The sequence below is a fragment of the Staurois parvus genome, unplaced genomic scaffold (assembly GCF_062004578.1).
Source record: "Staurois parvus isolate SC_StPar_1 unplaced genomic scaffold, SC_StPar_1.0 ptg001432l, whole genome shotgun sequence".
In the NCBI taxonomy this organism is placed as follows: Eukaryota; Metazoa; Chordata; class Amphibia; order Anura; family Ranidae; genus Staurois; species Staurois parvus.
In genome coordinates this window covers 5726261-5751124 of record NW_028319228.1, presented here as the reverse complement: position 1 = coordinate 5751124, position 24864 = coordinate 5726261, and the positions used below count along the sequence as shown (strand labels likewise).

General features: G+C 41.5%; 1 protein-coding gene and 1 pseudogene across 1 annotated transcript in view; one reads left to right on the top strand and one right to left on the bottom strand.

Moving 5' to 3' along the window:
• Positions 1-24864, bottom strand: part of ERCC6L2 (ERCC excision repair 6 like 2) — a 205137-nt gene that overhangs the window by 138318 nt on the left and 41955 nt on the right. Inside the window, exon 3 of the mRNA XM_089662138.1 lies at positions 3184-3377. Coding sequence (XP_089518264.1) covers positions 3184-3377 — 194 coding nt within the window. The remainder of the gene's footprint in view (positions 1-3183; positions 3378-24864) is intronic.
• Positions 4655-23632, top strand: LOC149436026 (uncharacterized; annotated as a pseudogene).

Genomic DNA, 24864 nt, shown 5'->3' with positions numbered 1-24864 from the left:
CCCCAACCATGGGATATTATTCCTGCCAATGACACCAATGTAAGGGCACTATTCTTCCCATTGACACCAACGATGGGGCACTATTACTTCCCCTGGTGCCAACAATGGGGCAATATTCCTCCCACTAAATGTTTACTCCCATTGAAGCCAGGGCATTTTCTACTTTCACTGGCCACCGTCCAGCCACCTCACTAAACTGGCCCTTTGTTTAGAAACTTTGGAGACCCCTGCAATAGTGCAAAAAACTTTATCGTTTTAGATAATTTAGGGAGGGGTGTCTCCAGTGAAGATAGTTGACCTATTTGTCCTTGGACAGAATGTGAAAGGAAATTCAAAATGGTTTTAAGATTCCCAACTTTATCTAAAACTGCATGCATTGCGGTGCTCTGCATTTCCAAAAGGAGGGCATGCACCTTTTGTTTTGGTACATTAGGGTGGATCCAACCAGAAGAGGTTATCTTCTTACAACAACTTGGTTGTAAAAAAAATTATCTGAGAAGATAGTCATTCAAAAGTTACGACAAGTATTTTTACATAGTAATACTCCCTGAAATCAGCCTCTATATTCAATATCCATATTCATCTGTACAACAGAAATTGGGCTAAAAGTGGTAGAGACTGTAAGCCAATCAATTTAGTGCGTCAAATAGGTTTCAGATATTTAGGCATGTTTACGACATTAGACTAGTATCAGGATTACCTCATCAGTGAGTGTTATGTTCATTTACAGTCTAACTAGTTGACAGAGGTGGAAAAGTGACACTTGGTGCTCTGGAGCTACAGGAATGAAGTAATGGATTTCCTAGCTCTTTATAGAAAGTGACAAGGGTATGTGTCAATCACAAATCAGTATTTATGGAGCATAAGGGCTCTGATTTTTAGAGAAAGAAGTAGATTCCTAGGCCAGAGCTAGAACACTGCTAAGCACAAACCATCTTGCAAAGATTTGCTTTTACACTGCATAGAAATTGCTCAATCTGTTTTATCTGGTTCCATAGTAAACTTGTTTCTCTGTTTTTGGTAAAAGAAAAAAGGCTGTTTAAATCAAGAGTCAAACAGCCAGAGTGCTTTACAATAGTTGGTGCACTGGAGTTCATCTCCTAGATTACAATAATTTCCTTCTAAATGCCACATGATTTCCCCACATCTGTATGTTAGATCCCTTTTGTGAAACCATGTCAATCACGATCACTGCAATTTCCACTACAACTTCACATTTCCGATGACAATTAAGGGAATTTTGTTTTTTCAATAATAAAAACAAAAGGTGACTAAATAACATAGTTAAATGGTAGCCAAGGGTGAAACTGAATAGTGCAAAATGTATTTAAAAAAATAGATCTTTATGGTAAGGTATATTGTACAAAAATATATTCTGTCTAATGCTAGTTTCACACTGCAATGGTGCAAATTAGTTCAGTTTTCAAGTGCGATACCTGCGGTGAGATTCAGCTTTGATTCTGCTTGGATAGCAATACGTTTTTCCTGCAATTTTCACACTTCAATTTTGGATTAATGCCATTGGTTTCTCTCTCTCTGCTCAGTTACACACAGGAGACATGGAAAAAATGCCCTGGAATTGCATGTGATGTGAACAGATAAACATTTCACACGCGATTTGCATTATATTATATTGAATTCAAAATCAGATTACAACACTCCAAAGTCAAACACGGCCCTTATTCAAAATACACTGCGTGTGGTCTGCATAGATGTGAACGACCTCTATAGGAATTAATTTTAGATTTCCTGTCAAGTGAATCACTGCAGTCTAAACACATCCAAAACCGCATCAGTGTGAACCAGAGCTAAAACAGGTATTCAAGTTGAGGGAAGCACTGTTCTCTGCATTCAGTACCAGTAGTCAATATGACCTCAGTTGATACATGTCACACTACATATCTGGCATAAGTTATCACCTCAAGCTGGCATTACATGGCTTTGGTTTTTTTTTGGTTTTTTTTTGCTCAGCCAGAGAGCTGAGCAAAAAAACTGAACTGAAATCCCTTATCCACACAGTCATGGTGGATGGGAGAATTCTCCATGTGGTGTCATTGTATGCTGACAGCGGAGGAGTCAGCTGGACTCCTCTGCTATTAAAATACACTGATCAGAGCTGCAACCTATTGGTTGCAGCAGTGATCAAAGTAAAGTTTTGCAGCAAGCCCCTTCATGAGCAGTTGATCAATAGATCGACTACTTTCAAACAGGACTGGTCAGAGATGGATTAAAATTCAGTCAGTCCCTTCTGAACTGGAAGAATTTGGATCCATCTATGGCCAGCTTTAGATGAGCAATAATGTTTGCAAGGCCTTTAGTTGAGTAAATGTTAGGGCATTGCCTTGTACTCTAAATTCCATGTAAGAGACAGAAAAATGACCTCAAGCTCTGTGCAGACTATGGGGAGGAAAAATAAAAATGATCAGCTGGTGACAAATTTTTAAACAAACTGGATACTGTGGCAATGTCATCAAGGAGTAGACAATAGTTTAAAGTGATATTAAAGGCAATTAAAAAAATTAAATAATAAACATGTTATAAATTACCTGTTCTGTGCAGTGGTTTTGCACAGAGCAGCCCCAATCCTTCTCTTCTCAGGTCCCCCTCTGATGCTCCTGGCCCCTCTCTCCTGCTGAGTGCCCCAGAGCAAGCAGCTTTCTATGGGGGGCACCCAAGCAGACTTTATTTCGGGATGCTGCTCTGCGTGTCCATTCACACAAAGATCTGCAGCTCAGCCTGCCCCCTCTCATTCCTCATTGGCTCACTGTCTGTGATTGACAGCAGCAGGAGCCAATGGCTTCCACTGCTGTTTCAGCCAATGCAAAGGGAAAGCCAAAGCTCTTGTGCACATTGTTTGATCGTGATGGGGCTCAGGTAAATATTATGGTGGGCTGCTGCAGAAGGTTTTTTAGTTTCATGCATAGAATGTCAATACAAGCCTAAAATCAAATTCATTTTTAAGATAAACGCATCTTATTGTGAAGGGCGTATAAAAAAAAACACAGATTCTAAATGCTATTTACTAATACAGGTGAACAACTGCTGGCATCCAACTACAGTTTTCATAAAGATGTTATATTTATACAACTGGATGAACAAGACTTAACAACAAATTACAAATAATATATTCTGGTAACCCATAGTATTTAACAGGCAAACATCTGGCAAGAATGCTTTGCCTACCTGTTTAAATCATCTAAGCATAAACGAAGCGTTTCATATGTAGTCAAAGCAATTTCATATTTTCCTTGTTTCAGTCGTCCTAGCTGAAAATCTTTTTTATTTCCATGAAAGACTGCCACCTTGAAATAGCCCCATGTCTCCAGTTCATCTCTCCAGTTGTAAAGCACAGACAAAGGTGAAACAATCAGAAAAACCTGAAAAACATAACAACATTTAGAATATGATTAGTTTTGACAAACTGCCATTTTCACAAAGGTCTTCACTTTTCCCTGGCCTCTGCCAATATTTAACACTTCTAGACCTGTAAAATACCTAATCCCCCTCTTTACTACCGGACCAGCAAGAAGGAAACAGATATTTGTCCCATCCAGCTGGTCGAATACCTGCAGTACAGAGGGAGAAGCAAAGAAATGGCATATCAACAAACAGCTCACTGGAAAAGTAAATACGGTGACTATTCTATTATTGTTTTGCTTTCCCATACAAAGTGACCCAGTTCTGACAGGGTCACCTTAAAGCCCATGAGATGAACAAAAAAAAAAAAAAAACCTAACAACAGATTCCTCTATTCACATTGATTGATTTGGATAAAGAAATCTCTGCCAAACACTTTTTTTTTTAAAAAATACATGCCAAAGCATAGGAGCGATCCACCCACTGACCACCCCAGTTCTTGGGCATATATGTTCTTTTTTAACTGCAGATGAAAAATCTCATCCAACAGCACTGCACACACTTATGTATATTCTGAGAGCAAGACCCTGTTGCTGTCAGAATAAACAGATCGGTGTTGCATCTGAATGGCATTCCTGCAAAGAAAACAGCAATGGTTAACAATAAACCAGTAACTCAATAAAACGACAACTATTTTTGCTTTTTTATTTTGTATGTTTGGTTTTTTTTTATACTTTTCTTTTTTAAACTGTAACATGCAGATATTAGGGTCTCAAAATGTGATCGCCAGTTTCCTGACTACCTAACATCTTTTGAGACCCTGTGTATATAGGTGCCCTAGACTGTACTGTGCTGTATCCTATACTAATAGTCCGCTGGTGCATGGTAGCGACGGAAGCAGTCCTTGAGGCAAAGACCAGATTGGCCAGAACAGGAGGGATGAAAAAAGCATGTATCATGCCTAATTCCGTGTCTGCTACAGACACATCTTTTTGGGGTGACTTTTGGGTTGGGGTACCAGGAATGGCATCAGGAAAATGCCTCATGCAGCTGGCTCACTGCATCTGGGTTGGGCCACAGCACTTTCAGCACCATACAAAAGGGCTGCGGTGATATCTTCCTGGAATTTTAGGAAGGAACCACTTCTTCCAGTTACTTTGTAAAGCACAAAAAAGTTGTTCAGAGCCAATTGAAATAAATATAGACACTTTTTTGTACCAGCATCTGGCTTTATGGGAAAGTATGACTTTATCATCTGGTTGTTGAAGTCCACTCCTCCCTTGTTAAGGTTATAGTCATGGACACAGAGTGGCTTCTCAACAATACCAGCTGCTGTGGAAATTTGGATGTTCGTGTCTGCGTGAATGGAAGACAAGACGAAAACATCTCGTTTGTCCTTCCACTTCACTGCAAGCAATTCATTGCTTTTCAAGCAGACTTTCTCCCCCTTTCTAAGATGGGTATTTACAAGCCGTTGGGGGAAGCCCCGGAGATTAGATCGCAGGGTGCCACATGGCCAATTTCAAGATTGTACAAATGTCTAAATAGTGTCACGCTTGTATAAATATTGTCCACATATAAGTGGTACTCCATATGGAAAAAGGGTGACACCAAGTCCCAAACTAGATTGCCAGTGCTCCTCATGCAGTCTGGGCATCTGAGGGGTTGCACGTGACTATCTTTTCCATTGTAAATCCACAAATTACATGTATAGCCTGTTGCCCTCTCATAGGTCTTATACATTTTGACCCCATATCTGGCACACTTGCTGAGGAGAAATTGTTTAAATGCAAGGCGGCCAGAAAAATTGAGGGACTCATCAATGCAGATGTTTTGCTGGGGAATATAGGCATCTGCAAATTTTTGGTTAAGGTGATTTACGAGGGGCCGAATTTTGTGGAGTCAGTCAAATCCAGGGTCATCCCCAGGACGACAGAGTGTATTGTTGTTGAAATGCATAAAATCGTATTACATTCTCATATCTATGCCTGGTCATGGCAGCAGAGAACACGGGCATATTATGAATTGGGTCTGTGGACCAATACAACCGCAATTCATTTTTTAGTAATGCCCATGTTGAGGGTTAGGCCCAAAAAAAATGTAAATTCGGAAACCGTAATGGGTTTTTATGCGAATGGTCTGGCAAGGTTTGAATTTGGGTTGTTGGCGATAAATTGTTGTGCATATAAATTGCTTTGATCCACAATCAATGCATACAGATCTTCCGTGAAAACCAGCTCCAAAAAAAATCAAGGGGAGTAATTCAATTTTCTGTTTCTACCTGAATTCCAGGTTGGGCAGTGAATGGGAGAAGTACGGGTGCTGCAGGGATTTGTGGGCTGCCAATCAGGATTTGCAAGCACATCCGGAAGGACACTAGGGGTTCTATGGGCGTGTGTGTGAATTCTTGGTGGCTGCGGGACAATACTTGCTCGCCACTGCACCAGCTTGTACTGCACTTATGGGACTCGCCACGTCCCCAAGTGATACTGCAGTGCTGGTATTTGAAAGACCAGGATGTACTAGGCTGCTGGTGCTCGCCAGTTCACCAAAAGGCAGAGCAGCACTAGTACTGGCACCCTGCTGCATATGTAGCAACAAAATTTACCAGCAAGTGCTAGCAGAGATCAGGCCTGATTCTGCGAACACTGCGGTTTTGTGTGCAATGTATCAAGTGACAGCGACCTACTGACACTGTGCTTGCTGGGGGAGAAGAGGGGGGTGGGTAAGCGCAGGGGCTAAACGCAGGTGCTGGCAGGTTCTGGGGCTGATCCTGCTAATGCTGTGTTTTTGGAGACACTATACTAATGTGAACGCTGGTATAGTGCTGATCTGATCAAAGATATTGATCCGTTCAGACACTATACTAGCAATGGAGGTTTATTGTGTATGAGTGTGTTCTTGGCAATCAAGGGGTTAAATGTGATGACTGGTGTATTGACTGGTGTATTGACGGGCAATCTGACGCTATTTGGGAAGGGAGTGAAAACCACGGGAGAGCGAATCACATGTATATACACGTGATTTTGCGCACCCGTGCCGCCCTGTAGCAGTATTTCTGCTATAGGGAGGTCAGGAAGCACTTTAAGAAGTAGTTTGTGCTATGTTACTTTAACTAACAATTGCACAGTCATGCAACACTGCACCCAAATGAAATTTACTTCCTTTTTTTTTTGCACGAATTGAGCTTTTCTTTCAGTGGTATTTGACCGCCTGTACGTTTTTAATTTTTTTGCGCTATAAAATTTTGAGAAAAAAAATATATTTTGGACTTTTTGCTATTAAAAATGTCCAGCAAAAAATTTAAAAATCAAATTTCGTCAAAAATTTAGGCCAAAATGTATTCTGCGACATGTCTTTGCTAAAAAAAAAAATCCCAATACGTGTAAATTAATTGGTTTACATGAAAATTATAGCATTTACCAATGGCAGAATAGATGCTGGAATTTTTTTTTTTATACTAATGACAGCGATCAGCGATTTATGGTGGGACTACGGCAGGCATTCTGACACTGGGGGGGAACTGACTTTGTGTCACTGATATCCCCAGTGACACCAATACAGTGATCAGTGCTAAAAAAAAAAAAAGCACTGACTCTGTACTAATGGCACTGAGCAAGAATGGGTTAACATGAGGGGCAATCAAAGGGTTAACTGTGTGATGGGAGTGTTTTACTAGAGGGCAGGGGGTATGTGCTTCACTGTAAGCACACTGCTTTGGATAGCTCTGCTCAGCCATCCAGAGCAGTGTGCCCAAACTGACAGGGAGGAGGGCTGCTGGTCAGTGATCGCCAGTAATCACCGGGCAGGACCCAGTGATTGACACCCAGGGCTGCGATCAGCGACGTGGGTAGGGCTCTCGCGCACCCCCTCCCCGGAAATGCAGAATCACGTTTTTATATATATGTGATCCTGCACACAGGGGCAGCCCTGTAGCAGTAAATGTACTATAGGGCGGTCCTTAAGCGGTTAAATAAGTACAAAAAAGATGAAAAGCTATAATAAGTAGTATTACCCATGATATTAAAAAGGATAATTAATGTAAATAATATTAAACAAAGAACATCTTTATTACTCTAATATGCTTGCATATTAAATCAGCTCATCTATGGTCAAAATATTGTCACTACAATCCAGCCTTTAACTGAGGTGAATTTGAGAATTTTCAATGCATATAGAAACAATTGAGTACTGTCCGTGATACTTTTTTTTATTTGCACGAACATACAATTGTGAGGACAAGCTTTCGGGGAATGTCCCCTTCTTCAGGTCTAAGCAGTACTGAACACAAAGGTTTATATGGCTACAAATCACCTAAAGCACAATGCATATAGATAGGTGCTTGTTCTGCATGTCATTAAATATGCTTTCTAAGGGCTCGTCTACGCTTGCTTCGACTTCAACACATTAATGTGCCTACCGCTTCAACATGTTCTCTTGATGTTTTTGATGCATCTGTGATTCTTTTTGAAGCTATAATGAAGCTTTGCAGATGCCTTGTGTGTGTGTTGATTTTCTATTTGTTTTATAGGGGCCCAGTAGAACCCCAGCTCAGTAGATCCCAGTCTCCTTAGTAGCTCTGTTCAGGATTCGTACCTTCATTCAGCAAATCCCCAGTTTATTAGTCCCTCATTCAGCAAATCCCCTGCTCATTAGTAACACCAGCTCTGTTGATGCCCCACTTAGCATTAACCCCCAACTTTGCTGATCCCCGACTCAGCAGTAACCAGAGTGGATAAAAATCGATGCTTTTAAAAATCTGATTTGTTTATTTAAATCGGATTTATTTATTTTTATCAAATGTATTTTATTAAAATGCTTTTGGAGTAAAAATCTATCTAAAGATAGTTTTCTATTTAAGATACATTAAAAATTTAGTTTATTCAACATGAAATGGAACTTCGTTATGTAGCATGAGGCTGTATATTCTGCAATATTTAAATTTTTTTGCAAACTCATTCAATGAATCCAAGCTCTGCAAGCTGAGATACCATGCATTGCATTGATGCATTCACACAATTTCACAGTGACAAAGATAAAACAAAGTTCAGGAATATTCCTTTATCCCATGGTTTTGAAAATCTATTTACACTACAAACTGCATAATTGTTTGAAGAGAAATGAATCTATACCAAGCTCGAAGTGTGAGGAGGAAGGGCAAGCATGAAAGTGAAACCTTCTAAGCAGCTTATAAACCTTGTGATCTTTCTGCACATAGCTTGAAGTGCTTTATTCCTCCCTTGAGGAGCAAAATGGCAGCAGGAGCAGGCCGTAAAGAGACCCAGTTTGGGAATATTTGAATGAAGTTCCTCTACCTATGGGTAAAGTGGGTATGTGTGCAAAATGCAAGCAATGCAACAAAGAGATGCAAGGCCTGATGGCCCGAATGAAACAACATCATGAGAAGTGCTGTGATGAAAGGACCGTGTTTGAAGAGGCAGGACCTTCAGGTTGGTAAACGGTTTTTATTTCACCATATTTTGTAATACCTGTAGACTGCCATGAGGTATTGTTATGCTAAAGCAATCATATATATCTGTTATTGTTACTGCATGGCACTGCATTTTTATACAGTTGCCAAAAAAAAAGAAATAATAAGTGGAAATATGCGAATATTCCTTTTTAGGCTGCACTGTGTGTGAATACAATGAGAAATGCACAATAAGCATACATTGTTTAACTGGTTGTCGACCAGCCACAGTGCTTTTACTGAGGTAGGGCAGCACCGTCGGTCTGCAAAACAGGTAGGGGGCATGCGCGAGGCGCATGCCCGCCCTACGCGTCTTGCCGATTGCAGCAGCGGGTGTCAATCACTGGGTCCCGGCCGGTCATTACCCGCCGGGTCCCGGCGATTACCGGCAATCCCTAACAGGGAGCACGGCTGCAGTGTTTACACTGCAGCTCTGCTATCTGTCAGTTCCGAGCATGCTGATCCTGAGAGAAGAGTTTATCTCTCGGGATCAGCATGTTCCCATGAAGTACACACCCCCGCCCCCTAGTAAAACATTCCCCTTACACAGTTAACTTTTTCATTACCTAAAAAATGTTAACCTCTTCCTCCCCAGTGCCATTAGTACAGTGTCAGTGTTTTTTTTTTCCACTGATCAATGTATTGGTGTCACTGGGGATGTCAGTGACCCCAAGTCAGTTCCCCCCCAGACTCAAAATGTCCGCCGCAGTCCCGCCATAAGTAGCTGATCACTGTCATAAATCGCTGATCACCGCCATAAGTCGCTGATCGCCACTATTAGTATGATGATAAAAAAAAATCCCAGTATTTTTCCCGCCATTTGTAGACGCTATAAACTTTCACGTAAACCAATTAATTTACACATATTGGGATTTTTTTTTAGCAAAGACATGTCGCAGAATGCATTTTGGATGAAATTTGTGACAAAATTAGATTTTTTAATTTTTTTTACTGGACATGTTTTATAGCAAAAAGTCCAAAATATAGTTTATTTTTCTCAAAATTGTCAGCCTTTTTTTTTATAGCGCAAAAAATTAAAACCGCACAGGCGATCAAATACCACCGAAAGAAAGCTCAATTTGTAGGAAAAAAAGGATGTAAATTTAATTTGGGTGCAGTGTTGCATGACCGCGCAATTGTCAGTTAAATTAACGCAGCACCGTAACACAAACCTCTTCTGTAACCGCTTCCTGACCACCCTACAGCAGAAATAGTGTGAGTGTGTGAGTGTGAGTGTGAGTGTGAGTGTGTGTGTGTGTGTGTGTGTGTGTGTGTGTGTGTGTGTGTGTTTCGCGCTCCCGTGGTTTTCACACCCCTCCCAGATAGCCTCAGATTGCCCGTCAGTACACCAGTCATCACATTTAACCCCTTGATTGCCATGAACACGCTCATGTACAATAATCCTCCATTGCTAGTATAGCGTCTGAACTGGTCAATATCTTTGATCAGGTCAGCACTATACCAGCGTTCACATTAATATAGCGTCCCCACATACAGTGGGGCAAAAAAGTATTTAGTCAGCCACCAATTGTGCAAGTTCTCCCACTTAAAAAGATGAGAGAGGCCTGTAATTGGCATCATAGGTAGACCTCAACTATGAGAGACAAAATGAGAAAACATATCCAGACAATCACATTGGCTGATTTGGAAAGAATTTATTTGCAAATTATGGTGGAAAATAAGTATGAAAGTATACACTTTCGTTTACTTTTAATGCACAAAAACACAATATACCGGCCAATTATTTGGTAAGATATAAAAGATGATGGTATGCCGAGTAAATTAAATACCAAACATGACATGCTTTAAAACTGCGCATGCCCCGTGCAATGGCAACAAACTGCAAACATTTTTAATAATCCATAGGCAACGCTTTAAAAGCCTTTAAAAGGCTTTTAGATTTACAGAGGAGGTCTAGTGTTAGAATTACTGCCCATAATCTGACATTCATGGCAATACCTCACATGCATGGTGCAACCGCTGTTTACATACCGTCACAGGGTCAAGGCTTGTGCACACAGGTGTGCGTACATGGGAGGGGCGATTTTTTTTTTAGTTATTTTGATTTTCTTTTATTATTTTTACATTGTACCTTTTCATTTTTTTTTTAGCACTTTTAATGCTATAACAGGGAATGCAAATATCCCCTATAACTTCAATGGGCATTGTCATATATTCTTTTTTGAGAAATCTGGGTTCTATCAGGCTCTAGATATCTCCTCTGCCCTTACATTATCTAATCAAACCAAAATCAGTGTGATCAGATGCTTTCCCAATTTACAAATGGCGCTATTTATATCCTGCGAAACTGAAGTGATGAAATGCTTGTAGCTTCCGAATTCTTAGACTATAGAGATGATTGGCACCATTCTGGTCTCCAATCAGCTCTATGGTCAGCTGGCAGAAACACCGCCTGCATTCTCAGGTTCTCCTGATGGCACGGGACTGCCCAAGAAGGCCGTGGAAGGCAGCCGGGGAGGGGGGGACATCATCTCCCACTGCTTGTAAAAGCAATCTTGCAGCTAATTAGCCACTAGGATTGCACTTACATGAAAGCCAATCGCCGGCTGAAAAAAACGATACCAGGATGATGCCTGCAGCTGTAAGCATCATCCTGGTATAACCATTCAAATCCTTGTTGGTTATATATGCTATGTTCTTTTTTTTTTTTGTATGCAGCCTGTGGAATGAATGAAAAAAATCTCTGCCAGAAAAAGTGTATGGTATGCCCACCATTAGAATATACCACCCTGCATCCACCCACTTCTAATGGTGGACAAACATTAGGTCACACTTTGCCACAAGTGCCAGTTCCAAGATTGAATAAATGTCTAAATAGTGGCACGCTTGAATAAAATAAAAATTGTCCACGTATAAGTGGTACCCCATATGGAGAAATGATGACACCAAGTCCCAAACCATCTTGCCACTGCTCCCCATGTAGTCTGGGCATCCGGGGGGGGGGGGGCTCCACGTGACTATCTATTCCCTCGTAAATCCAAAACTTCTAAGTATAGCCTGTTGTCCTCTCACAGGTCTTCTACATCTTGACCCCATATCTGGCACGCTTGCAGGGGAGAAATTGTTTGAATGCAAGGCGGCCAGAAAAATGAATGAGGGACTCCTCAACGCAGATGTTTTGCTGGGGAGTATAGACATCTGCAAATTTTGGGTTAAGGTGATTTGCGAGGGGCTGAATTTTGTGGAGCCGGTCAAATTCAGGGTTACCCCGAAGATGACAGAATGTATTGTCGCTGAAATGCATAAAACACATTATACTCTCATATTTATGCCTGGCCATGGCAGCAGAGAACACGGCATATGATGAATCGGGTCTGCGGACCAATACAACCGCAATTCATTTGTTTTAGTAATGCCCATGTTGATGGTTAGGCCCAAACAAAATGTAAATTTGAAAACCGTAATGAGTTTCCATGCGAATGGTCTGACAAGGTTTGAATTTGGGTTGGCGGCGATAAATTGTTGTGCATATAAATTGCTTTGATGCACAATCAACGCATACAGATATTCCGTGCAAAACACCTCCAAAAATCAAGGAGGTATGTGAAAGACCAAGATGTACTAGACCGCTGGTACTCGCCAGTTCACCAAAAGGTAGAGCGGCACTAGTACTGGCACTCTGCTGCATATGAGAGTCATCAAAATTTACTGGCAAGTGCTAACAGAGATCAGGCCTGATTCTGCCAACACTGCGGTTTTGTGTGCAATGTATCAAGTGACAGTGACCTACTGAGACTGCACATGCTGGGGGAGAAGGGGGGGTAAGCGTAGGAGCTAAACGCAGGTGCTGGCAGGTGCCGGGGCTGATCCCGCTAACAGTGCGTTTGTGGGGACGCTATATTAATGTGAACGCTGGTATAGTGCTGACCTGATCAAAGATATTGACCAGTTCAGACGCTATACTAGCAATGGAGGATTATTGTACATGAGCGTGTTCATGGCAATCAAGGGGTTAAATGTGATGACTGGTGTACTGACGGGCAAACTGACGCTATCTGGGAGGGGTGTGAAAACCACGGGAGCGCGAATCACACACACACACATATATATATATATATATATATATATATATATATATATATATATATATATATATATATGTGATTTTGTGTACCCATGCCGCCTTGTAGCAGTATTTCTGCTGTAGGGTGGTCAGGAAGCGGTTACAGAAGAGGTTTGTGTTACAGCGCTGCGTTACTTTAACCACTTGAGCTCCAGAGGATTTACCCCCCTTAATGACCAGGCCTCTTTTTGCTACCCGGCGCTGCACTAATTCAACTGATAATTGCGCGGTCATGCAATGCTGCACCCACACAAAATTTACGTCCTTTTTTCACACAAATAGAGCTTTCTTTCAGTGGTATTTGATTACCTGTGCGCTTTTTATTTTTCACGCTATAAACAAAAAAGGCCAAAAATTTTGAAGAAAAACAATATTTTTTACTTTCAGCTATAAAAAATATATAGTAAACTCAAAGTTGGTTATAAATTTAGGCCAAAATGTATTCTGCTACATGTTTTTGGTAAAAAAAATCCCAATAGTGTATATTGATTGCTTTGTGTGAAAGTTATAGCGTCTACAAACTATGGTATAAATACTGCAATTTACGCCATTTTTCTGCTATACAGCGCTGCGCTAGTTTAACGGACAATTGCGCGGTCATGCAATATGGTACATAAATTAAATTTACATCCTTTTTTCCCCCCACAAATTGAGCTTTCTTTCGGGGGTATTTGATCGCCTGTGCGGTTTTTATTTTTTGCGCTATAAAAAAAAAAGGCTGACAATTTTGAGGAAAAAAAAAAAACAATATTTTGGACTTTTTGCTATAAAACATGTCCAGTAAAAAAAAAATGCAAAAATCAAATTTAGTCATAAATTTCTGCCAAAATGCATTCTGCGACATGTCTTTGCTAAAAAAAAAAAAAACAATACGTGTAAATTACTTGGTTTACGTGAAAGTTATAGCGTTTACAAATGGCGGGAAAGATACTGGGATTTTTAGGTTTTTTTTAATACTAATAATGGCGGCGATCAGCGAATTATGGCTGCGATCAGGGACTTATGGCAGCGACCAGCGACTTATGGCGGGACTGCGGCGGACATTCTGACATTGGGGGGTACTGACTTGGGGTCACTGACATCCCCAAAAACACTAATACAGCGATCAGTGCAAAAAAAAAAAACTGAGCTGACAGGGAAGTGACAGACAGCACAGCTACTGCAGCTGTGCTGTCTGTCACTGTTTGCCGCCGATCGCCGGGACATAGCCGCTAAGGAGCAGCTGTGACCCGGCGACTGACATCTGCGGCAGTGATCCGTGGGACAGATAGGGCGGCAGCGCGCCTTGCACGTGCCCCCTATTTGTTTAAAAACACACGTTTTAAAACGTGGTTTTGCCTGCGAGTGCCGCCCTGCCGCCGTATATGTATAGTGGCTGGGCGGCATGTAGTTAACGGACAATTGCGCGGTCATGCAACACTGCACCCAAATTAAATTTACATCCTTTTTTTCCCACAAATATTGAGAAAAAAAAAACAATATTTTGGACTTTTTGCTATAAAACATGTCCAGTAAAAAAAATTTAAAAATCTAATTTTGTCACAAATTTCATCCAAAATGCATTCTGCGACATGTCTTTGCTAAAAAAAAAGACCCAATACGTTTAAATTAATTGGTTTACATGAAAGTTATAGCGTTTACAAATGGCGGGAAAGATACTGTGATTTTTTATTTTTTTTATACTAATAATGGCGGCGATCAGCGACTTATGGCAGGACTGCAGCGGACATTTTGACACTGGGGGGGAACTGACTTGGGGTCACTGACATCCCCAGTGACACCAATACAGTGATCAGTGAAAAAAAAACCCACTGACACTGTACTAATGGCACTGGGGAGGAAGGAGTTAACATTTTTATTCATTGAAAGGGTTAACTGTGTGCGGGGAGTGTTTTACTAGGGGGCGGGGGGGTGTGCTGGACAGGGACAGGCTGATCCGGAGAGATAAACTCTTCTCTCCAGTTCAGCTTGTCAGGAGCTGACAGGGAACTGACAGAGAGCAGGGCTGTGTGTAAACAATGCAGTCCTGCTCTCTGTCAGAGATTGCCGCTAATCGCCGTGACCCGGCGGCTGAGACCCGCGGGACCTGTTTTGCAAAACCACGTTTTAAAACGTGGTTTTGCGCAGCCGTGCCGCCCTGCAAACATTTTAATGCAGTGGCTGGGGCTCAAGTGGTTAAATGATTTACTGCTCACACATGCCATGGGTATATGTAGAATTACTCCCCAAAATACATTCTGCTATTTCTCCCGAGTATGGGGGTACCACATGTGAGATGTTTTGGCAGTCTAGCCAAGTACAGGACCCCAAAATCCAATAAGCACCTTCAGGCTTTTAAAGGGCTTTATTTCCTCAATACACTTCCAGACTACCTATCACAGTTTTGGAGGCCCTGAAATGCCAGAATAGCACCTAAACCCCCCCAAATTACCCCTTTTTGGAAAGTAGACACCCCAAGGAATTTGATAAGAAGCACGGTAAGTATTTTGCAGACCACATTTGTTGCCACAAGTTTTTGGAAAATGAAGAAAAAAAACCAAACATTTTTTCTATTTTTTTTTATATTTCAAAACCTTGTGAGAAAAAATTAGATCTGCAAAATACTCACCATGCCTCTTTTTAAATTCCTTGGCGTGTCTACTTTCCAGAAAGGGGTCATTTGGTGCTATCCTGGCATGTCAGGGCCTTCGAAACTGTGATAGGTATTGAGGAAGTGATAGTGGTCATTGTGGTTTCAGGCTCCTGTATGTGGCTAGGCTCCCAAAAAGTCTCACACACGTGGTATCTCCATACTTGGTAGAAGTAGCAGAATGTATTTTGGGGTGTAATTCCACATATATCCATGGCTTGTGCGAGAAATAAATCATTTAAATGACAACTTTGTGTAAAAAAAAAAAAAAACGTTTTTGTCATTTTCCAGAAACTTGTAGGAAAAAAATAAATCTTCCATGGACTCAATATGCCTCTCAGCAGATAGCTTAGGGTGTCTACTTTCCAAAAAGGGGTCATTTGAGGGTGTTTGTACTATCCTGGTATTTTGGCACCTCAAGAAATGTGATGGGCAGTCAGAAAGTAAAAGCTGTGTAAATTCCATTATCTATACCATAGTTTGTAGACGCTATAACTTTCACACAAAGCAATCAATATACACTTATTGGGATTTTTTTTTTTTTACCAAAAACATTTAGCAGATTACATTTTGGCCTAAATTTATAACTAACTTTGAGTTTACTATATATTTTTTTATAGCTGAAAGTAAAAAATATCGTTTTTCTTCAAATTTTTGGTCTTTTTTTTGTTTATAGCGTGAAAAATAAAAAGCGCACAGGTGATCAAATACCACCAAAAGAAAGCTCTATTTGAGTTAAAAAAATTACATAAATTTTTTTGGGTGCAGCATTGCATGACCGCGCAATTATCAGTTGAATTAGTGCAGCGCTGAGTATCAAAAAGAGGCCTGGTCATTAACTAGTTGCCGACCGCAGATAGCCGAATGACGGCTTCACTGCGGCCGGCCAGTTCTGGGTGGACGTCATATGACGTCCCCCCGGAACGCGCTCTCCTACGCGCCCCAGGGGGCACGCACCCGGCGATCTCCATGATCGCTGTGTCCTATGGACACAGCTGATCACGAGATGTGGTAAAAGGCCAATCATACCGGCCTTTTACCACGTGATCAGCGGTGTCCAATGACACGCTGATCAGAGGGAAATGCAAGTGCCGGTTCTCGGCTGCACTTTCCTCACGCTGTCAGATCGTGAGGAAAGTACTGCCGAGAACCGGCAGTTGTCAGAGTAAGGATCGGCACCGATCATCAGGGCACTGATGATCAGTGCCCTGATGATCGGTGCCCAGCAGTGCCACCCACAAGTTCCGCCCACCTGTGCCCAGCAGTGCGCCCACTAGCTCTGCCCACCTGTGCCCAGCAGTGCACCCACCTGTGCCACTCTGCAGTGTCACACACCTGTGCCCAGAAGTGCCACCCACCTGTGCCCAGCAGTGCCACCCACCTGTGCCCACCCACCTGTGCCCACCAGTGCCACCCACCTGTGCCCACCCACCAGTGCTGCCCACCAGTGCCACCCACCAGTGCTGCCAACCAGTGCTGCCAGTCAGTGCCACCAGTCAGTGCCCAGCGGTTGTGCCAGTCAGTGCCGCCAGTCAGTGCCCAGCAGTGATGCCAGTCAGTGCCGCCTATCAGTACCCATCATCAGTGTCACCTATCAGTGCCGCCTATCAGTGCTGCATATTAGTGCCGCCTATCCGTGACACCTCATTAGTGCTGCCTATCAGTGCCGCCTATCCGTGCCACCTCATTAGTACTGCCTATCAGTGCCCTTTAGTGCTGCCTATCAGTGCCGCCTATCAGTGCCCATCAGTGCTGCCTCATCAACGCACATCAGTGAAGGAGAAAAATTACCTGTTTGAAAAATTTTATAATAGAAACAAAGAAACTTTTTTTTTCAAATTTTTTGCACTTTTTTAATTTATAGTGCAAAAAGTAAAGCGCCCAGTGGCGATTAAATACCACCAAAAGAAAGCTCTATTTGTGAGAAAAAAATTATCAAAATTTCATATGGGTACAATGTTGCATGACCGCGCAATTGTCAAAGTGCGGCAGCGCTGAAAATTGGCCTGGTAAGGAAGGGGGTATAAGTGCCTGGTAGGCAAGTGGTTAAGGGGGGTAAATCCTCAGGAGGGCAAGTAGTTAAATAATAAGATAGCAGCATTGACTTTTTTGTTTAGGTGAAACTATTATCAACATAAAAGATTCTGGAAACTATCCACTTTCTAAATCGCCATCCTTTTGTTCTACAGTTTCAGAGTTATCTCCCCAGGATAGTGCATCAGTCACAACATTTACACATATCCACAATATATCACCTAAAAGAAAGAAACCATCTGGAACCACCATGGATAAGTTTGTGATAAAAACCAGCAGATTAGAAAATGAGTTAATTGATGAAAAAATAGCTGATTTTTTCTATGCAACAAACTCCTCTGTCTGCTTGAAAACCCACACTTTGTTAATATGATTCAGTCACTGAGACCAGGATGCAGTCCACCAAGTAGATTAGATCAGTGTTTCTCAACCTTTTTCAATCAAGGCACCTTTTAAAATTATGGACAATCTCAAGGCACCCTTTAACACCCTTAAGGCACCCTTTAACATTCTGCACAATCTCAAAGCACCCTATTCTAAAATGTAAAAAATTATTCTAATAGTTTTACATAACGCAGCAACATGCAAAACGAAGTGCAGAAGATGCATGTTCTGTGCAAGTTTCCCACACTGCAGATTAATACGAAAGGCAAGCAGATGCATCATGTTCTGAAAAAGTACTGCTTGCACTAAGTTTTCCGCAGTCCAGTGCATTTTGCAGCCCATTTAAATTAATTAGCTGTCAAAATCGCACCACGTGGGAACGTGCATGTTTCAGTGTGAACCAGCCCTAACTTTTTTTTTTTATAAATTTAGGTATGTTACAAATAATCAGCGATTCCCCTGTAATACAAGGTATGGGTTTTTGTTGAAAACATACTATACTATTCACTTAGGATTATTTTGCTTGACATTTGTTTTCACTTTGTTCCTTTTATGCTCTGCTGCAGTTTATGGTGTTTAGCATGCAGCAAATTCTCAAAGTAATTGTGGTTTTAGCACAAAATATGCTTTGTTAATCTGATCTGACATTGGAACAGAATAGATTTACGGCTTTGTGAAAAGATTTTCCCCCTTGAATTAATTAGAAAGCTGAATATAATAAAATACAGCTGACCACTTCCTGCCACAACAATCCAAAATGTACACAAGTTTGACACTAAAATTCCAATTTACAGTACTAACAACATGGATTTGCGTTTTCACCTCTGTTGTTAGACTTGTCTAATAGAAGCAATCACTGTTCAACTGTATGTAATAAATGTATTATCGCTCTTGCTTGGACTTGCCTAGCCCTGTTCAAAAATAAATCAAAATATTTGCTTACTTTTTTTCTATCACAGTTCATATTAATGGTTCACAACTAGAGTTCTATAATTATAAAACAAGCCCTCTGAATTAGGCTGGCCATCATATACTGATAGCCTATTTCTGGTACAATCATTTTTTTTTATTGAAATACAATGCAAGCAGACCAAAGAGCACAAAGACTGTTTCCCACGCAGGGGAGTTGTGCAAATACAACTACAATAGTAAAATTGATGTTTTCAACATATAACGCAACAAACTGACCAGTCTAACCAACTTAGCCGGGCTAGTCCTAAATGGGGGATCTAAAAGGTCCAAACCAAAAACTCGGAGGGAGAGGGGAAGGTAAGAGGTAAAGGACAAAGGCAGGGAAAGCCCGGAGAAAAAAAAAAGAAAGCAGTGAGGAAGAGGGGAAAAGACAGGAGCCAGAAATGTAAAAAAAGAAAGAGCGAAGCCTGCATGTTAGCAAGCAGCAGAGTGACTAGAGGCACCCATTCTAGTCTGGGGCAGAGTCGGAAAGGGCATATGACCACCAGGTTTGGAATGGGTGTCGGTGAGAATGCTAGCCATTTTCTCATGGACCATTAGAGTAGTCAGACTGCTCTTCACCTCTGTGAACCGGACTGATTTTTCCATGCTCTGGCTTGGCAGCTATGAGCTGGTACTTGGCCAATTTCTGCTGGTACGTGGCTTTTTTCTGATGATCGGAGAAGAGTCCCGGGATTGGAAAATGTAGAAGTGCTTGTCTAGCATCTTTGCAAAAAAGCACCTGGAAGAGGGTCCACAAAAGGTTGAAAACCCTGGACCAAAAGCCTACCAAACGGGGCAGGTCCACCAGGTGTGAAATTAGGGGTTGCCGCCCAGTACCAACGGAGGAGGACTTTATAGGCTGCTTCAATAGTAGCCATGTTGAAGGAACATCTAGCCATGGTGGGCCAGGCTTTGTTCAAGTTCTATAAGGAAGAGACGTGCGCCGATCACCCCAGGTCAAGGAAGAGTAAAGCATAGTAATAGTGCTGCGTGCACTGGGAGAGTGGAGGCAAATGTGTTCAAAAGCTGTTTTCTGAAATGGGAAAGAGAAATTGCGTCGCAGGGCAAGGATCCAGTGTCGGAGTTGTATATAACGGAAAACGTCAGCCGGGGTGCATCATACGATTCTCACAGTGAGGACCAGGATAGAAAATGGCAGGATCCCAAGAAGTGGTGGACTTGAGTAAACCCATGTACAGGCCACCATGAGAAGGCCTGGAGTCAATCTAGTCCCAGGGGGAAGAGAGGATTATTCAGCAGAGGGAGCAGGGGCAAGAATGGGGACATAAGGTTGCCAGAGTATCAGATGGAGTCCCAAAGGCGCAAGCTGTGGGACATAAGAGGACTCAGGGACAGGGGGTGCAATTTGGCTGGAAGCCACAGGGGGGCAGAAGGTGGAATGGGTGCACAGTTGGGGATCTCTAACAGTACCCAGAGAGGGACATCTGACGTAGTGTATGGTGAGCTGAGAGATTTGTGCTGCCATATATTTAGAAATGTTTGGAAGTCCCAAGCCTCCTCTCAACCTGTGGGTATAAAGGACCGAGCGCTCCACTCTGGGGCATTGGTAAGCCCAAATAAAGAAGAGGATCCTGTTCTGGAGAAGACGTTGGAAAAAAAGAAGGAAGCCGAAACGGCAAGGTCCAAAAATAATTTTATTCAGACTGCAGCCTCGGCAAAAATACAGCATGGGTGAATATGTAGTGCCAGGCATTGTCTTCTTACAGCTGACTCTGGCTGAATTGAGCAAGCGCTGTTTGGCCAAAATTTTCTGCCCTAGCTTCGTCAATTTTTTAATCAAAGGATGTTGCTGACAGGACCACCCAAAAGACAAATGTTGGACAGTTTATTAGGAGTCAGCCAAAATTCCTTCAGTGTATGGCCAGATTTCTACTTGTTAGTGCTTGCTTCACACCAATACAGCTGGTAAGCATGACCTACAATTTGCTGGCATGTTCTAAATAAAGGTATAAAATATAGAGGGTTAAGAAGATGAACTAGCTCTTGTGATAGTGCAGCAATGGTCTAACACAGTTAGATTTTTGTTCAAATGTGTGTATGCAATTCTGAAAATCCATTGTCGAACTAAATGGTTGTTAAACATGTCAAACCTCCAGCTGCATCTAGAAGTCATACTTCTAACAGTGGTATTACTACCGCCGCTAAATGTGACAGCTTCCTGCTCAGCTGGACCTGACAACAAAGACATATACCTACTCAGTCCTTTCAACTGTCAGTTGGGGATTCCTGGCTGACAGGTGAAAGTCAACATTGGGAGGTCATCTTGTAAGTGGGGGCCCCCCTCCCCTGACAAAATACCTTGTCCCCATGTTGATGAGGATAGGGGCCTCTTCCCCACAGCCCTAGCCAGGTGTCTGTGGGGGTCTGCAGATAGGGGGATATCAGAATCTAAAAGCTCCTATAAAATAAGAGTGCATACATGTGGACAGGGGTATGTAGTACACCTACTCATTCACAAAAAAAATGTAATTAGTAAATTACCACACTGACACTTTGACAAGTCCCTAATAAAAAGACCATAAAAAACACAATATAAATCCATTGTTAATCACATTGCCCAGCAATGCAGATCCTCATCAATCACAATGGACGATGGCTTCAGAAAGAATAATACCGGTCACTCGTTAAATTTTTTGCATTGGTACCTGTCTGTGGACAGGACAGGAAGTGGTACCTGTCTGTGGACAGGAAGTGGTTAGAAAGGGGCTATAGGAGATCAACACTAAGGCACAGTAAAGTTTATAAAAAAAAAAAATGGGGCATACATCTTTAAGGCGGGATTAGCACTTATCAATAGAAGTAGTAAAATACTGGTTGATTACCCAGCTGTAGCTGTTATCTCTGGCTATAGAGAGTACTACTACTGACTTGACCTGGGATAGTGAGCACTTTATTGTGATAATTAGAAATTTATACAGTAGGATCAGAATAAAAGCCTCAGAGTTTGCACCTTTAAAGTGAACCTGTGTTTTATCTAAGCAGTGCCATGCAACCTGTTTTTTTTTTTCCGGACAAGTACTGTACTGATCGTTCATTCTTGTATCATACGAGAAAAATGTTTGTGCTTGTTCCTTCAGATAATTTCAAATTAACTCTCACTCCACCATTGCTCTATGTAAAATCTTTATCAGATTTATATAACAGCATGCTGCAGAAAGCTAAAGTGTAGTAAACTTTAATATCTAAAAGACTAAGCTGTGTATTCGAGGTCATTTGCTAAACCAGCATGTGGCACTTTGATACACAACACAATTGTTTAAAGACAGGAAGTAGAATTAACTGAATGGCACTGAACTGGGAGGTGGCCCTACTTTAAAGCTAAAAAAAAGAAAAAATTGAAGTCCCTATTATGCAGACTAAACTAATTTAAAAGTACCATAGATACTCTAGTATATGGACATCCATTCCAAAAGAAATGTATTAAAGCTGGAGATTCATAGCTGTGAACTTCATGGAATATATTACTGCTTTTGGCAAACTAGATGTGATGTTAGTTATGGCATCAAAATGGCAATGTACCTTCTAAATTACAGCACATGCTGAGAGATACATATCACTTTATGCTGGCTGGAAAAGAATCTTTAATTCATTTGGATAGTTTAAAAAAACACAAGTGGTTTAATGTATTTCATTAAATATAGCTTGAGTGTTTAAAAGGATTAGCACTGAGAAGTAACAGACTAAACCACACAGAATACTCTGTATATATCAGCAGAGAGAAAGGTTTACGGGACTGAATTGTGAAAATTAAACCATAGAAGGACACATTACAAATATAGGATATAGCATGGACCCTGCAGAACTGGGCTTCCATTTATTACTCTATTCACAATGTAAGGTAAACTGTGTGGGCTATGAATTTAAAACATTGTGGGGTGGTCTATTGCTTCTGAGACTATATATACAAAACAAATTGAGAAAAGGTTAGATTTGTGTGGCATGATGAGGCATATCCTGACTAAAAAAAAAAAAAAACTGTATTAATACCACCAGATTTCTTTTTTCTTTATGAAAACTGCCTCCTCAGGCAGTAACAAACACAAGAACAATTATAAAGCGAGCCTTATGTAGTGCAGCAGTACTAAAAGACAATCTTGGGGTTCTAAGATAAATACCACTACTGCTTTGGAGGCTCTCAATACAAAACCATAGGTACAGTGGGGAAAATAATTATTTGATCCCCTGCAGATTTTGCAAGTTTGCCCAATTACAAAAAACTGAAGGGTCTATAGTTTTTGTCATAGGTGTATTTTAAATGATAGAGACAGAGTATCAACCAAAAATCCAGAAAAAACATGACACAAATGTTATAAATTGATTTGCAGTTCAGTGAGTAAAATAAGCATTTGATCCCCTACCAAACAATAATTCTGGCTCCCACAGACTGGCTCATGTGGTACACAGATTAGTCCTGTCAATTTAAGACAACTCGTGATGCGGATAAAAGACACCTGTCCACAGAATCTCTCTCTTCCATTCAAACCTAACCATCATAGCCAAGATCAAAGAGATGTCAAAGGTTGTCAGGGACAAGACTGTAGACCTGCACAAGGCTGGAATGGGCTATAAGTCCATTAGCAAGAAGCTTGGTGAGAAGGAGCAACTGTTGGAGAGATTAATCGCAAATGGAAGAAATACAAAATACCCATCAATCGCCCTAGTTCTGGAGCTCCATGCAAGATTTCGCCTCATAGGTTAAGGATTATCATAAAGAAAGTGAGGGATCAGCCCAGAACTACACGGGAGGAGCTTGTGAATGATCTCAAGGCAGTTGGGACCACAGTCACTAAACAAACCATTGGTAACACTATACGCTGCCGGGGACTGAAATCCTGCAGTGCCTGTAAGGTCCCCCCTCCACAAGAAGGCACATGTACAGACCTGTCTGATATTTGCAAATGAACATCTAAATGAATCAGAGAAGGATTGGGAGAAAGTGCTGTGGTCAGATGAGACCAAAATTTAGCTCTGTGGCATTAACACAGCTTATGCTTTGGGCCGTTTCTATGCTAAAGGTACAGACCGACTTTGCCGCATTGAGTGGCCATTTATTGTAAAATCTTGGATGAGAACCTTCTTCCCAGAATACTGAAGATGGGTCGTGGATGGGTCTTCCAGCATGACAATGACCCAAAACATACTGCCAAGGCAACAAAGGAGTGGCTCAAGAAGAAGCACATTAAGGTCATGGAGTGGCCTATCCAGTCTCCAGACCTTAATCCTATAGAAAATGTATGGAGGGAGCTGAAACTTCGAGCTGCCAAGTGACAGCCAAGAAACCTTATGGATTTAGAGAAGATCTGTAAAGAAGAGTGGACCAAAATCCCTCCTGATGTGTGCAAACCTGGTAACCAACTATAAAAATAAGTCTTACCTCTGTGCTGGCCAACAAGGGCTTCTCCATTCAGTACGAAGTCATGTTTTGCTTGGGGATCAAATACTTATTTGAGTTTGCATATGTGCCTCCCACTTGTTAAGGAACCAAACGTAATGGGACAATTGGCTTCTCAGCTGTTCCATGGCCAGGTCTGTGTTATTCCCTTATGATCCCAATTACAATGAGCAGATAAAAGGTCCAGAGTTCATTTCAAGTGTGCTATTTGCATTTGGAATCTGTTGCTGTCAACTCTCAAGATGAGATCCAAAGAGCTGTCACTATCAGTGAAGCAAGCCATCATTAGGCTGAAAAAAACAAAACAAGCCCATCAGAGAGATAGCAAAAACATTAGGCGTAGCCAAAACAACTGTTTGAAACATTCTTAAAAAGAAGGAACGCACCAGTGAGCTCAGCAACACCAAAAAACTTTGGTGGATGACCGAAGAATTCTTTCCCTGGTGAAGAAAACACCCTTCACAACAGTTGGCCAGATCAAGAACACTCTGCAGGAGGTAGGTGTATGTGTGTCAAAGTCAACAATCAAGAGAATACTT